This window comes from Podarcis erhardii (genome assembly GCF_964252035.2).
Source record: "Podarcis erhardii genome assembly, chromosome: 2".
Classification (NCBI taxonomy): domain Eukaryota; kingdom Metazoa; phylum Chordata; class Lepidosauria; order Squamata; family Lacertidae; genus Podarcis; species Podarcis erhardii.
Window position 1 is genome coordinate 33,958,221 of NC_138498.1, and position 15,970 is coordinate 33,974,190.

At 45.2% G+C, this 15,970-nt stretch overlaps 1 protein-coding gene across 8 annotated transcripts in view; it reads right to left on the reverse strand.

Moving 5' to 3' along the window:
• The window catches only part of EPN3 (epsin 3), a 34,539-nt gene that overhangs the window by 11,588 nt on the left and 6,981 nt on the right, over positions 1 to 15,970 (reverse strand). For all 8 annotated transcript variants that reach the window (XM_081850773.1, XM_081850771.1, XM_081850769.1 and 5 more), the window contains exons 2-3: positions 11,373 to 12,069; positions 8,019 to 8,137 (exon numbers count right to left, since the gene is read on the reverse strand). In XM_081850773.1, the coding sequence (XP_081706899.1) occupies positions 8,019 to 8,137; positions 11,373 to 11,952 (699 nt within the window). In that variant the 5' untranslated portion in view covers positions 11,953 to 12,069. The remainder of the gene's footprint in view (positions 1 to 8,018; positions 8,138 to 11,372; positions 12,070 to 15,970) is intronic.

Sequence of the window (15,970 nt, forward strand, 5' to 3'; positions counted from 1 at the left end):
GCACAATCACACTTTTGTGGCAATACAAACAACAGTCATCACCATTCCTTGCAGAGACACGGCCCCTTCAGGCCCCTTCAGGCACCATCGTTAACGCTGCCTCGAGAAAGACTGTTACAAGCAGCAATCATTGATCTCACGCTTTTAATTTGCCAAATGCTTCACAGAACTTATTGTCTTTGGCCCCACTCTGGTTCTAGCTGAGTGTGGGGAAAAGGTGGTTGCAGGTAAGGATACAGGTCTCCACATCCATTAGAAAGGCACATCCCGCCAATTCAGCCAACCAGCATCATGGTGCAAGCAAAGATGTCTATTGAGCCGCCTATGTCAGCCATTGTGTTCCAAATCTCGCCCAAGAAACTGTCTGATCTCTGCCCCTGGCAACTCCTACGCAAACACAAATAGTAGTTAAAAGGGGGAAAAACAAGATCCCAGTGCTAGCTGACCTAGATGTTCCTCCACCGAACAAAACCATCAGTCATCTCCTTTCTTTTGACTTGGGCTGTGACCATACCAGAATCATTGCCATTGGGGAAAAAACTGTCCTTGGTCATGTGTTCCTTAATGTATTGTTTCATTGTTGGCCCAGCACAGAATGTTTCAAGGAACTCTGTGAGCTTTTCACATTGCAACCCTGCATACTGTATGTAACTGGGGTTCCTTGTTCCTGGTGAATGTTGCTCTTTTCCCTATTTAGCAAGGTGTTGCAGGGGAAGATTTAGTGACTTTTAAAAATGACTCCAGAGTTGCGCACAGATTTAAACAGGCCTTCTTTAAACATTGCTAAATACAATATGGATATTTCTGCATTCCAAAATTACTACATTTGCATATGTAATTGCTTCCCATTCTGATTTAAATAATAATAATTGTGATGAACAAAGCAGGAATAAGGGACCCAGGAAAAACTGAGGCACTGCATAATATGTCCCTTGCTATATTCAAGTGATGTACTGCTAAGCCTGCTATGTATTTTGAGATACAAATTCCCGTATTAAAAAAACCCCCAGAAGTAGAATACACAAATCAAGATGGGACATGAATACACGGTGATATTGGATGCAAGTTTTGAATGGGAAGCAGAATTTTCCTGCCACTCTCCGAAACCTGAGCATTTGAGAGAGAGCAAGAGAGCACGTTGAAAGGCACATCAAGTATGAGTTGGGTCTTGTTGACCCTAGTAAAGCTGTTTAACCCACGGCGCCACCCGCGTCCCTTAAGGGGATGCTTATGTTGCAATAAAGAAACGTGAGCACAAAGCTAATAATACAGTAAACTACAGGAACTAGACAATGCAGGAGGTGAATGTGCTATCCCACCTTGCGGTTTTTCTTTACTGTCTAGAATCCTGCACTCCCAACCACCCCACCCTATTTTGTTTTCATGAAAACTCCTTCATCACACACAGCTGAGCTGTTTCAGCCTTTAACTACTGAGAAATGTCTACCCAATACAGGTGATACAAAGACAACAAGTCCAAACTAGTTACTTGTGGAGAAGCACAATGCAGTCATGTGCAAACTTTAAGCTCTCAGAATGCCCGTGCCTAACATGATCGCCCCTAGGCAGTCATTCTAGCATACTGCCAACTGGTAGACAACTTGTAGCTAACTTGCCAGCTGGCAGCTAATTTGTGCTCATTATTGACTGGAAAGCACAGGTAGTGAAGGCAGTGATACTAAAAATGATGTGTTTGCTTGTTTGTTTTGTTACATGGGGGGGTACGGGGTGTAGAACCCTTCAAATCCTTCACCAACTAGGAAACAGTCTAGCTTTGTAGTAGGGACATTTGCTGGCAGGAACAGACCCTTGGCTTAACTCCAGGTGAAGCACACAGTTATAATGCAATTTAGTACAGGACTTCTCAAGGGTGTTCACACACTGCGTTCAACAAGTGTACCATCTGTGTACACAAGCAGTTGAGCCTTGCACTTGTGCAATAACCTGCATGTAACATTCAACCTATTTGTGCAATAGGTGAGCTGTACAGATCAACAAGCATACACACTTTCACACAAACACATGTGCTTGTGTAGAGGCACCTTGTAGCTGTGTTCAGTGGGACGTGTGAACAAGCCTTCAGTCCACTCTTTATCAGTCCAGTGATCCAACCCACAATGCTATAGAGCCCTGACACCGATGTGAACACCATTGCTGGGCCCCTGGTGAGTTGTGGTGGGAACAGGTGATATGAAAACTATGAGACCAGTATGAGGATGGCCTGAGCCTTAATGCTCACCCCAAGGAATCTCCACTGGCACAGGGGCTGCAGAATGCTGGGGAGCCACAATAGAGTCAGCACCTATTCAGAATGGAGCTCTGCCAGTATAATGCACAAAACAGGGAGTGAACCAATCCCTAGATACAAGGCATAAGAGGTTAGCTGAGCTTTTAAGTAAAGAAAAAACCTTACAGTGAACAGAATTCATCAGTATGTGTGTCAGCACAATTGTGTTTCCCAACAAATATAAATCAGCCCCCAAACTAAGTATCGGGGAAACGAAAGGAGGGCTTCTGGAGGTAAGAAAAGAGCAAAAGCGAGTCTACCCTAAGGAGGAAAAGGGGAAGGTGAGTTACTTTGGAGGGGGCGGGATAATAATAGAACACATCATGCTAAATGTGCATGTGTGAGTTTCATTTGTCATCCCCAGTATGAAAACAGAAATTGCTGTGTAGGAGAGAACAAAGGGTTATAGCTGCCATTAGGTATCACTGGCCTGTTTTCCAACTCTGCACCTAACAATTAAAACAATTAGAAGGATATGACTGCATCCTCATGATTATACTGTGGGGCAGCCTAGTCATTTTGCTGCATCACTGAATGGAAGGGTTAGCCATCCTTTTCCAGGTTAAAGGGATTAAGCCCTGATTGTTACTACAGCTCTTCCGATACTTTAGCCACACCCTCACACTGACCCACTGACCCACCACCCATTCTGTTTTTCCCTCCTTCTGGATCCCTATTGGGGCAGGGACTGACTGACTGACTGGCCTGGAAGAAGGACAGCACTGTTACCCCAAAGGTGGACTCTTGTTTTAGAGAAATTAATCTTTGAGATATTATTTGTATTTGTGTTGTTGATGTTGGCGTTGTTGTTTGGGAATAGACTGGCTATGTGGCCTATCAATTAAGTCCCCCTCTAGTAAGTTTAGAGTTGTTATCACAAAGACCAACACAAGTGTCTCCCCCACTGGAGGTTAATAAGAAGGGGAAGGGAGATAAAGTAAGAAAAGGTCCCACATGCTGAAGCCAACTATTGGCCTGAGAATATCCCTGAGGTCCCCAACATAGCACTCATGGGCTCCATGGTGCCTTTTGACACCTCCCCTGAGTCATTAATTTTGGGGAGGTGTTCTTGCTTTTTTGCCAGTTTCCCCACCTTGAACACTGCCAGCTGTGAAACTGATATTTTGTAGCACCCCCAGCATGTTCAATTGCTCAAAATTTGGGGACCTGGTAGAACTTCTCCCTCATCTTCCCATAATCCCACCTGCATTGCACAGACTGAAGGTGGTGGTGCTCAGGGAAGTTAACATGAGAGTGAGACAGGAGTCTATTGGGTGTAGCAATCAGCCCTTACATGACTAAGGAGACTCTGCTGTTAAACTAGTGTCTGAACTAGCTGTCCATGTCACCATCTTTAGGCCTGACCCACCCTGTGGGGTTGTTGTGAGGGTGAAAAAAGGAACGAGCCCCATTTACACATCCTTGAACCTCTTAGAGGAATTGCAAAAGACAATACATTGCCGTCTTTGAATTTCATCTCCATTACTCATCAAGGAACACACAGTAGCAAGCCCCAAGGTCTCCTTAGCTAGAAAGGTAGGAGACTGTTTAGTTGGCACTTCCGTGAAGTGCACAAATGGAGTCTGGTGTATCCAAGCATAAAAGGGCACACTGCAGGCATGATTCAGTGAGACTTAAAGATCCTTACTTTCAGGAGCAGAGGAAGAACATTACTCTGCATGACAGAGGATGGCCCAGGTAGGTGAGAATGCTGTCACTTCCACTTGGCTGTGCAAGTTTGTTAAGGACACAAATAGCCTTCCCTTCCTCCCCTGCCTGGTTTCTTCGCAGTGGTGGAAATTCTGAGAGCTGAGATTCCGAGAGTTCTCTTGCTCCAGACCAGACACCCTTCGCCCTCGGAAATCTCACACCTTTAAGGGCTGCTTCCCATTTTGCATTTCCAATCTCACATAATAGTTGGAAGCAGCTCTGCACAGGTCCAGAATATGTGAAACCGGACAAAACATTGTAGGTATTAAATTTACAGCACTTGCAGTCTCCATACTTTATTATAGTCATGTGTGGTGCTGGGTGACTACCAGTAAATATATATATATCGACAAACACCACCAAAATAAAAGGACATGGAATTAGATAAACTTGGATGTAGTGAGTTATATGCATTGATAGAAATTTAGAAACAATTACTGTAAGAGTTCAATAGATATATAATGGGAGGAATTCATCTTAGAGCTAAGGAGACTACTCTGTCAGTGCAAACATTTTCTGCTTGCCTGATGGAACAATCTGCCCTCTCCTCCCCGCATGTAGGGTTCTCCTGATTCCCCTGCCAAACCAATTTGTGGGGGGGGGGGGAGCCACATTGCACTAGCAGAAGTCAATGTGTGGCCTTGCACTGGCAAGACTTGCCAGCTGAATCCAGCTCCATGCATCTCACCATATCAGGGAGGACTATGACCGGGTGACCTGGGTACCTATTGAGTTTACTGCCCAGGTGTTCGCAGTTGATGGACTGCCTAACCCCCTGGTCTCCCTTTTTGTTGTTCCTCGTCTTTAAACATTCTTGGACCAGACCTCAAACAGAGGGATCCTTCAAGTAAAGGACTATCCTCTAACAGCCTTTCAAATAGAGGGTGCAAAGTAGGACTCATGACCATCCTAGAGTGGTGGTTCTCAAGAGTAAATATTTTCTGACTGTTCCTGAACCCCATAGGAAACAAAGGGGTTCAATGGGGCTAATCCATTGGGGCAAATGGGACATTGTATCAACAGACTCAGTCTGCCCACAACCAGCCACCATCTGCCTGCCTTCTTAAAACCAGTTCAGCGGGTTGGCACTGGCTACCAGCTTCCTCTCAGTGTTGCCCTTGTAGAACTTAGCAGGGAGAAGGACGGAGACAGAACTAGAATCACTTTGCTGCTGTGGCAAAAAGAAATATATTGGGCAGGAGTGAAGAAAGCAGCTGTTCAGGGCTCCGGTTCAGGAACAAATTATAATTTGCACCATGCACTTTGAGGGTCTCTTGGTCAATCTTCTCTTCAGTCCAGTGAATTTGGCTGATCCACAGTGATGGGCAGTGAGCACTCCTTTCATTCAGTGAACTTTGTAGGGGGTCTTTACCCCCAAACACAAATCCACCCTTTAGGACACTTCATTTCATTGTGCTCAGTGCTCATAAAGCAACCCTGATAAACAAGCTCTCTCCCACTCTAGTTCAGTTTCTTTGCCCTCCAATTCTTTAATTTCCGAATCTCATCTCTGAGATGGTGCTCCTGCTCAGCAAATGCATTGATAAGCTGTCTCTTAAGGCTTGGGTTCCATTTTCCTCAATGAAGCTCATGGACAATTGGGCAAATCATTCACCAAATTAGAGTAGGTCCAAAAGACCTGTGGAACTCTTCTATGGGAACAGAAGGACTATACAGTGGTACCTCAGGTTACATACGCTTCAGGTTAAATATGCTTCAGGTTACAGACTCCTCTAACCCAGAAATAGTATCTCGGGTTAAGAACTTTGCTTCATGATGAGAACAGAAATTGTGTGGCAGCAGCGGGAGGCTCCATTAGCTAAAGTGGTGCTTCAGGTTAAGAACAGTTTCAGGTTAAGATTGGACCTCCGGAATGAAGTAAGTACTTAACCCGAGGTACCACTGTATTGGGATGGGGGGTTGCCTTCAAAAGTTATCTCTCAGAAATTCTAGGAATCCTGTTCCCAGAATGCCATGCTGACACAGGAGCTGTTCCCCAGCCTTTGAACTAGCTATGCTGACAGAGAGAAGTGATGTTGACATTGACCGATTTCTCCTAGAGCTTCTCTTAGCTATCAAGCCATTCCTCTAAGTAAGCAAACAATGGCCATATATCCATCAAGCCCAGGGAGCAATATATTATTATTAAAATGAAATGCAGTAGATGGTGGTCTGTTCTCGATTACTCTGTGAGATGGCTTCATTTAAAATAATGTAGACTCAGATTAAAGGCTTGTGCCAAGTTTCCCATGAAGATACTTCTCAGGGCCGACATCCAAAATCCATGATGAGTTATTGTTACATCTTAGCATGGCTAAGATGAAGATTATTGTTACAAGAAGAATATCCATGGACATTTTTGCTCACGAAGCAAAACATTCAAAGTGTGCCCAATGGAGAAGTGATAATTAGGCTCCCTAAGAGACTAGGATGTGAGCTGGCTTTAGCAACGTGTGTGGTAAAGACAGGAGTGCTACTGTGTATAGCTTATGTGCTTTTTCAAGGAAACAGGTCTTCACAAGAATATGCTGGTGAGATACTTTCATTCAAAGCTTGAGAGAAGCATGTAAGCTGTTAAGTGTGGGATCCCAGCCCCTTCAGCCAACTTTTCAAGACTAAGGCAGTCTTTCCCTTGCCACCTTCATGCTTCTCCAATGTCACTACTCGTGTCACTTGACATAAGAAAGGCCCTCAGAGCTAATCTTGTGTTTGGTGCATGTAAACAAATGCTTGGGCTACCTCGAAAGGGAGAAGCAGATCAGCTGATAGGAAGGCTGCTTGTGGAAAGCATACAAAGGGACTAGGTCGCTGGACTGCAACGGTGAAAGTCATTTTAAATTAAGCAAAACCAAAAGAGCGGATTCAGAGCTTAAGAAGCGCCACCAGTCAAAATGGCAGATCGCTTCTCTGTCAGTGCTTCTTTCTAACGTCCAAAGGAGAACTTGCTCAGATGAATTGCAGAGGGAAGAGGAGTGGGCATTAGGAGAAACTCTGGAAACCGAATGTGAAAATGCAACATTTGATTTAGCTGCAAGGTGGTGAGTGAAGTCCTTCGTTGAACCTCCATATTGCAGAGCGCAAAACACAATGAAAAGGAAGTGTGTATTCCCTTTCCCTGTGAAGTATCCAGAAGTGCTATGTAGGAGGCACTCCTACAGCAGCTAAATGCTACCTTGAGCCTCAACCAGTATCCAAAAGACCTACATAGTTCATACTGGGCTATGTTCTGTCCCTGCCACTTACAGTGCCTAAGAGAAATAGCTGGCTGTTGATAGCTGCCATGAAAAAAACAGCAGGCACAGTTAAAAACATTGAAAGCCTAAGTGAGAAATTCCTACATATAAGATCACTGCTGCAATCCATGAAGCACTGACCCATTGTAATAGCCATTCCTTTCCGTGTCAGGTGCATTGCTCCCAGACCACACAAACAAAGCTCCAAAATGCAGTACAAGCTACACAAAATTACTCAAAAGGAAGTCCAACTGAGATCGACTTAACTCTCAAAACAAGGGCACATAGGATTGGAGTCCTAGTCCTTTTATTTTCATTAAATATGAGCCTTAAAGGACCTTCATCATGAAGAAGGGAAGATGGAAGGTACAGGCTGCCGCTTCATCTATAATAGCTTTATCTTCCTGATTTAAAGCACACTCGAGTCTACCGTCAAAAGGTGAATATGTGCCCGCAGTATAAGAATGCTAAATCAACAAAGCAATAAATCCCCACCATGATGTCCTGAGCTGATGAGGCTTACATGGAGCAGCCAATAAGAGATGAGAGCCGCACTTACAGCAGTGGGAAGAATCCACAAATCTCTAACATGACTTTCTTACTGATAGTTTTTCACTGATTTAGAGGATGGGGACATGTGGCCCTGGTGATGTTGTTGAGCTCTAACCACCATCAGCCCCAGCCAACTGGTCAGTGATGGTGCATGTTGGGAGTCCAGACCCAGCTACTTCACCACTTATTTAAACCCCTGGTTTAAAACAGCACCTAGAAGGAAGCTGAAACATTACCTTCTCTGCTTCTTCTCGACTCATGGCCAGGGCAAGTTGGAGCTGGAGCTCCTCCTCTCCAGTCGTCTGTGGCCTTGCCTGCTCCAGGTCAGAATTGAACCGAGGGGATGAGGAAGAGGCTGAGGGACAAGAAAGAGATGAATTAATGCTGCAAATGGGATGGAGCCCAGCTGGGGGCTGATGAACATGGTCCATAGCCATTCCAGAATCTGACATTTGCCTGGGTTTTGCAACAAATGGCCTTTCCCATTCTACCCCCTTCCCCTCCTTTTGCAGATTAAGTTCATGATTTTAGACTGCAGGTCCAAGTTATTAAACTGCTGGTCCAGGGGAAAGGTTATACCTCATTAATGGAACATCTGTAATGCACACAGAAGGATCCAGGTTCAGTCCCTGGCATCTCCAGGTAGGGGTCGGAGAGACACCCTGTCTGAAACCCTGGTGACTGGATAGCTCAGTGGGTTAGAGCATGGTGCCAGTAATGCCAAGGTTGCAGGTTTGATCCCTGTATGGGACGGCTGCATATTCTTGCATTACAGGGGGTTGGACTAGACGTTCCTGAGGGTCCCTTCCAACTCTACACTTCTACAGTTCTATGAGTCGGTGCCAGTCATTGTGGACCAATGGATTGACTCGGCACAAGGCAGCTTTTCATATTCCTATGTTCATATGAGGGGCAATGGGAAGAGCCGGAGGAAGAGGAGCCCTTTTGTTTGCAATTGCATTCTGCTCTAGGAACTTGAAGGTTCCTGTTGTGTTTCCACAGCATCATCCTTCTTGAGGATGACAAAAAGAGCAAAAGTATGTTGCTGGCTGCCCATGCTAAGGGTCCCTGATGTACCAGGACAGCGACCAAGGGACCATATGATCCAGCTATTATAGGCAGGTTCCTATGGGAGGAATTCAACATTGCAACTAAGGAGATACAAGCATTTCTGCTTGTCTGGTGGAACAATCTCCCCTCTTCTCCCTCTGTGCACTTCCTGCAGGTTCTCTTGACTGCCCCCTGCCCCCTGGAGCTAATTTGTGGGGGAGAAGAAGAGAGGGGGCTTGTGGAAGTCCTTGTGCAGGCTCCACTAGTGGGAATCTGACACTATGTCCCTAAGTCAGGCTACACTGCCAAGCAGCAGCTCTCCAGAGTTTCAGGCAGGTGTCTCTCCCAGATATATGTGTGTGTGTGTGTATGTGTGTGTGTGTGTGTGTGTGTGTGTGTGTGTGTGTTTGTGTCACTTTGTCTCATGCACAGTGAAGTCAAAGGATTCATCTATATCAGGGCTGTCCAACTCCCAAGAGACTGCGATCTACTCACAGTATAAAAAAGCTGACAGTGATCTACCCATTGTCATTGGAGCCAAAGTTGTTGAGCTTTTTTTAATTATTGTTATCTAAATTATCTATATAGATAATAATATTATAGACTTAAAGCAGAATCCTACCTTGTAAATCCCACTATGTTGAGTGGGGCTTATTCCCAGATAAGCAGGAATAAAATCACACCCTCAGATGGCAATCCAATGGCAATCCAATTGAACTGACAGGAAGCTCCATTGAACGAGGGGTACTTGCTTTGCATCATAGACATATCCTTTGAAAACTAAAGTTTTGACTCTAAAGTTGAAGTTGTAACAGCAACTAGCTAGCAAAAATTCCAAGAATTGGAATCCTCCAAGATAAACATATCCTTCTGTATTTATTTTTTAAAATCACATCACCACCTGTTCTGATTCAAATTCACCTGTCTGTATAGCTTGTTTGCATATCAGTTAAATGTGCTGGGCTGAAAAATAATGTGGGCAGAAATGTGGAGGCCAAAAGGTTGGTGGTCTCCAAGGATTGGGTACCTGTTCCCCTTCAGATGTGTTTGGACTCCAGTTCCCATCAGCCTCAGCCAGCACGGCCAATGGTTGGGAGTGATGGGACTGGTAGTCCAGCAACATCTGGAGAGCTTCAGGTTCTACATACAGAACAGAGGACCCTAGAAACAGCTTCATATAGCTGGTTCTGCATGCCCAGGTCTTAATACACAGAGGCAACAATCACCCCAATCTCATTCTTATACTTGCCCTACCTGCATCAAGAGAATGGTCACCCCTGTTGATGCAGTGATATGAATTTCAATCTCAGACCACTGAGGCATAGGTAATGCCAAGGTGGAAATTTATTATGTAGATTGGCCCCCAAAGACCCCTTTACAAAATTCTTAAATCAAAGGCACCTCTTTGTAGGAGTTAACACGAAACCCATTTGTAGATTGTAATGTGTAGTGATAGCATATGTGTAATGTGCATGCTTTTAAAATCTGATGCCAATTACCGTTTAGCACTATCATGCGACTTGATTATCTGCCTGTGCATTGCATGTCATTTCCATAGGAGAATCTTCTTTTTAAGAACTGCATAATGCATGGGTGGGGAATCTGTCCTTTGGATGTTGTTGGGCTCCAACTCCCATCAGCCCCAGACAACACGGCCAATAGTCAGGGATGAAGGGAGCAGTAATACAACTAAAGCCACAGGTTCCCAACACCTGTTGTAATGTAAATACCCCTGTACTACCTACTGCAGGCATCGTAACACAGCACTTACAATCTTCCACCTAATCCTATTTCTCCCTGCAACTTCTCCCAAGTTCTGTCTTCACAGCTATGAATGAAGGTTCTGCTTGGAACTTGGAAAGCAGCAAGGAAATTGGTTGGAGCTTCCAGAAATTCTGAAGGCAGAAATGTCAAGAAGAATTTCTGCACTCTGCACAGCTCATGGTTTCTCTTCATGGGCCCTTCATGAGAGCCAGTGTGGTGTAGTGGTTAAGAGCGGTAGAGTTGTAATCTGGTGAACCAGGTTCGCTTCCCCGCTCTTCCACATGCAGCTGCTGGGTGACCTTGGGCTAGTCACACTTCTTTGAAGTCTTTCAGCCCTACTCACCTCACAGAGTGTTTGTTGTCAGAGAGGAAGGGAAAGGAGAATGTTAGCCGCTTTGAGACTCCTTCGGGTAATGATAAAGCGGGATATCAAATTCTTTCTTATCCATTCCACCCAGCTGCCCTTTACTTCCCAACTGCAATGCTAAGTAATGGCAGGAATGGTCCAGCCAACTTTCCTTATTCGATCATAGGGGAAACATAGAATACCTTCCCCGGAATGTGTATCTTGAAAACTGCACACAAACTTATTCTGTTCCACCCACACGACCAGGTGCCCCAACAACTCCCCACCTGGGAAACCAAGACCATTCACAAATGATACGAGGCATTCATGCAGACCACTCCACTGGCAAGGGTGGTGGTCAGAAATGCAGCCACAAATCTTGATCCACCATAGACAAGGCAGCTCACCCATGACACACTGCACTACTCACAATTAAAGGAGGACGGAGACTCTCTCGACCTGCCGTAGTCTTCTCCGTACTGTGATGCCCGCCGCCCATAGGCAAGCTGCTGGCTGTTGCTGCTGCTAATCCCCATGCCTTCGAGAGACATCCGCTCTTTGGTTTTCAGGGCATAGGCTCTCTCCTGCTTCAGTCTCTCCTCATCCTTCAGCAAGCCCATCACTTGCTTTACCTTTTCCCGGACATTGATGCCCTGGTCCTTGCCATCGCGGTCTATGTACTGGAACTCCTTTAAGGTCTGGATGGTGTATAGGTTCTCCCGGCACTGGTGAGCCACCTTCTCTGAGCCAGTTTTGATGAGGTAGTCCAGAAGAGTCAGAGCCTTGTAGACATGGCGCCAGTTCTTGCCACTGTCATTCAGCCGCCTCCAGATCATGCCCATGACCTCGGCAAATGCCACGGTGTTGAAGGTCAGGTCTGCAATCTCGGACATCAAGGAGCTCGGGGGGCCCCAGGGGTCATTGGAGGTGGCCTCGCGCACCTTGATCTCTGCCTCAGAGTAATTGTGCACAATGTTTTTCACCTGCCGGCGCAAGGCAGAAGTAGTCATGGTAGAGCCCTGGAGGAAGATCTCGGCTTGCAGAAAGGAATGGCTGGATTGGAACCCAGAAAGAGAATCAAAGCCTTGGTGTAATCAATTAGAAAGATGCTGATTCTTCAGGTTGATCTGGAAAAAAAGGCAATGAGATATGCATTAGGGCTGTTGAGCAGTTCATGTCAGCCAATAGATTTGTTGGCATCCGTCTGTCTCAGGAGACTATGGAAGAGTGCACCTTCAGGGGTAAAGTCAACCCTGCAAATGGGACAGACATGTTTTATTGCAGGTGGGGCAGATAAAGGCTTTGACCAGTAAATCAATACATGTAAATCAGAATATTCATTTACCTACAGAGACAGATTTTCTTCCCCTCATACAGAGCCAATGTATGAGGGGGTGAAAGGGCCAGTGAGAAGTGTGGCCTAGGGGAGTTTTGAGAGGCAGACAGAAAAGTCTGGAGGCCAAATTTGGCCCCTGGGTCTAGGATGCCCTACAGGGAACAACTCCCAGCCAGAAATAAATTATAGTGGCTGAGCAACCAGAACAGCTGGTTGCATCTCTTAAAGCTGCAGAATTAGGTAGCTGCAAACTAAGTGACTGCCCCAACCTCTCCGAGTTGCAAACTACAACCAGGTTCAGTAAAATGAAGAACTAAATGGGCAGCCCCACCTTATTCTGCTATTCTGTAACAACTGACACATCTGCTGGCTTGGTGGGAAGTTTTGTGTTGCAATTAAAGCAATCTCTTTGGAAAAAGAGATGGGGAGAGTGAGACCCATTTGCAATCATAACTACAGTGGTACCTCGGGTTACATACGCTTCAGGTTACACACTCCGCTAACCCAGAAATAGTGCTTCAGGTTAAGAACTTTGCTTCAGGATAAGAACAGAAATCGGGCTCCGGCTGCACGGCAGCAGCAGGAGGCCCCATTAGCTAAAGTGGTGCTTCAGGTTAAGAACAATTTCAGGTTAAGTACGGACCTCCGGAACGAATTAAGTACTTAACCTGAGGTACCACTGTATTCCAAACTTTGGAGGTTTATGATTGTTTGCGGTTCACAGTTAAAACAAATACAGCGACAGGGAAATAATCCCCCTGACCAAGCAAAATGTATCCATCTGTGTGTAAAATACAAATGATGCAAGTGTGGGTGAACAAAACCATTTGCATTGCAATGTTCATCCAGGTCCCGCAGAATTGACTGGATTCTACCTTTTGATACAAATAGGGCTGCTAATTAACATGTGAAGCATCTTGCTGCAACCCCAGAGCTGGATCAGAACCAATATGATTTTCAGAAAGAGTTGGATTGGGGTAGGCATCCAAAATATCCAATAACCAAGCTGGACTCCGTCCATTGCAACCAACTGTTCAGCATCTAATACGCCACTGAGCATAGGGGAGTGTGCATTATGTAGCATGCATCACATGACTTTTTACTTTCCAAATATATCTCGGATCATTCAGAGCAAAACACCTTGTGGCTGAATTTCCCTAAGGAAATTCAGCTTCAAAATTAAATATCAAATCTGATAAAAAAAGGCTAAAGAACTAGTATCTAGAGTGAGTTAATTACCAAGGTTTCTCTCTCGTGGGGGCTCATGATGGGTTACAAAATATCTTTTAAAACTACCACCAAAAATGCAAGAATGTTATGTAAAATCTTAAGATAAAGCCCTGCAAAATACAGAACTGCGATGAAAAAAATCCATGTCATCACATTTTATTTATAAGGAGCCTAAAATGACTAGGTGCTGTACAATACTTTAAAAAAAGGAGAAAATTCCTTGCCAGTAGGCTAATAATCTATCACACAATAAGAAGAGTGAGGGAATGGATGGAGAAGAGGGGAGTGAGAGATGCACAAAACCCTTCATTTGCTTGGGATGCTCTCATCTGGGACTTGTCCTACTTGAGTCCATGAGAGATTCATTCAAATTTCACAAACAAATCTCCCCCTTTACCTCTAACTTCACTTGCCCTGCTTTTTCCTCTTTCTTTCTCTGTGTTGCTGACTTATCAACAGGCCACAAAGAAGGCAGGGATGAATGGGGAAAATGTTTAGTTGCCTTTTCCACACACACACCCAATGCCAACAAATACACCCACACCTATTTTTGCATACTTCACACTTGAATTCCCATTGAAACCAGCAAGGGTGAGCATGGTCAGGAGTCAACACTATTGTAAGCGCCTGGCTGACCATAGCTCCCTGGTCATCCTCCTGTTCGCCATTGCAACCTGCTTACTCACCTGCCTCTTACTCTACTCCTCCACTCCTTAGGAGATACCACTGCCTGCATGCTCGTTTGGCTCTCAACCTGCTCAGTAAGCAGGTGGTGGTAGCAATGATGAGGACCAAATGGAGACCCAGGAGCAGCTTATAGGAACCTTGGGGAGGAGGGAGTGTGTCCTGCACATGTCCCCTTCAAAACCTGGAAATCAGTACTGGGATTCTAACGAAATCAATAGAAAATTCATGTCATCGTTATCATGGACCAAATGACAAGAAACTGCTGCCTGTGACTCAGCATCACCAAGCAGCCGTAGGCTGCTTCCAGACGGGTGGCTCCTAGTGCTATCCAATCATTCCTTTCCATTTTAAGCTATGAGTGGGATTGCACATGATGCACCAAACTACCAGGAGCATTGTGCTCGTGTTCCGACTCCACCAGCAGGTGTGATGTAGCTCTTGTAGGTGGGACCATGTGTCGCTCAACACACATTTGTGATAACTATTGTGGTGGGTTCCATTTTAAGACTCTGCCATCATTTTATTTTTAATCAATGTTTTAATCGTTGCTAAAACGCTTCACTGGCTATTTGTTATGAAAGAGTGGTGTGGCGGGAGATAGTCACTGAGGCAGGGAGGACAGTTGCTGGTGGTTTTTAATGGCTAGGAGTGGGTGGGAGCGAAGACTACTACTATGCTGCAGTCCGCTCCCAGGCCCCAGTACCCAAGGCCTGGCCAAATTGGCCAGAATTCAAATTGCTGGCCAGCGGGAACTCCCAATGCGCCATGTGGCCAGCCAGGGGATTACCCAAATGCCGACCACTTGGATGAACTTTGCTCCCAGGGGTCTTGGAGCCTGACGCAATGGGCCACAACGGCCACCCACCTCCAACTAGATAAGTGGCCATTATGTTGCATCAAGTATTTTCCCCAGTGCATTTTCCCATCACTTATTCTCATCCTTATTGCACCAAGTCCAATATTTTGGGGGAGTGGGTTTGTTTCCCCAATCAGCTTTTGTTGCCTGAAAATATTGACAGTTTGGAACTGCAAGCACTTTTCATGGAGCCCAGCAGGGCAAGCCAGAAGTTTTGTGTGAATGTGGTTGAGCACCCTAGAATGTGTCCCACACTCTTCTACAAAATGCAAGGATTCCTCAGCCAACACATGGATGTGGGACATGGCCCCTTGAAAAGTCTGAAAAAATGCTAGAGTAGTTCATTGAGCCACAGGCCAAGAGACAATCCCAAGTCCATCTATTTAAAACATACGGCTCTCCCGCAAGAATCCTGTAGCGGTTTTTTATGGGTGGTGGGAATTGTAGCTCCCAGTTCCCAGGATTATTTGAGGGGAGCAATTAAGAGTGGTCATGAGAGTGTTTTAAATGGATGGTGTGGATGTAGCCCTGATTTGGATGGCTCAGACAGGCCACGTATGTGACATGCCACACCGAAGGAAGGCAGAATCTTCAATATGGCATCAGGAAACTTTCCTCCCTGTTTATAGCTTGTCAATCAATCAGAGTCTCAGTAACGAAGCAAAACCCATTGACTGATTCATGGCTCCATTATCTCTCCCATGAACACACTTCAGGGTGAATCATTTGCACAACGTGAAATCATGACGTTTAAGAAATGCTGCAGCAGTTTTGCAAAACCCAAAACTCCAGCCACCAGAAACAGAATGACATCATCTGCCCTTCAGTTTCAAATCTACCCTTTGCCACATATTTTAAATTCCTGCCAACATCCTAAAATGAAATGCTGCGGAACACTCAAAAGAGTTTTAAGAAATCT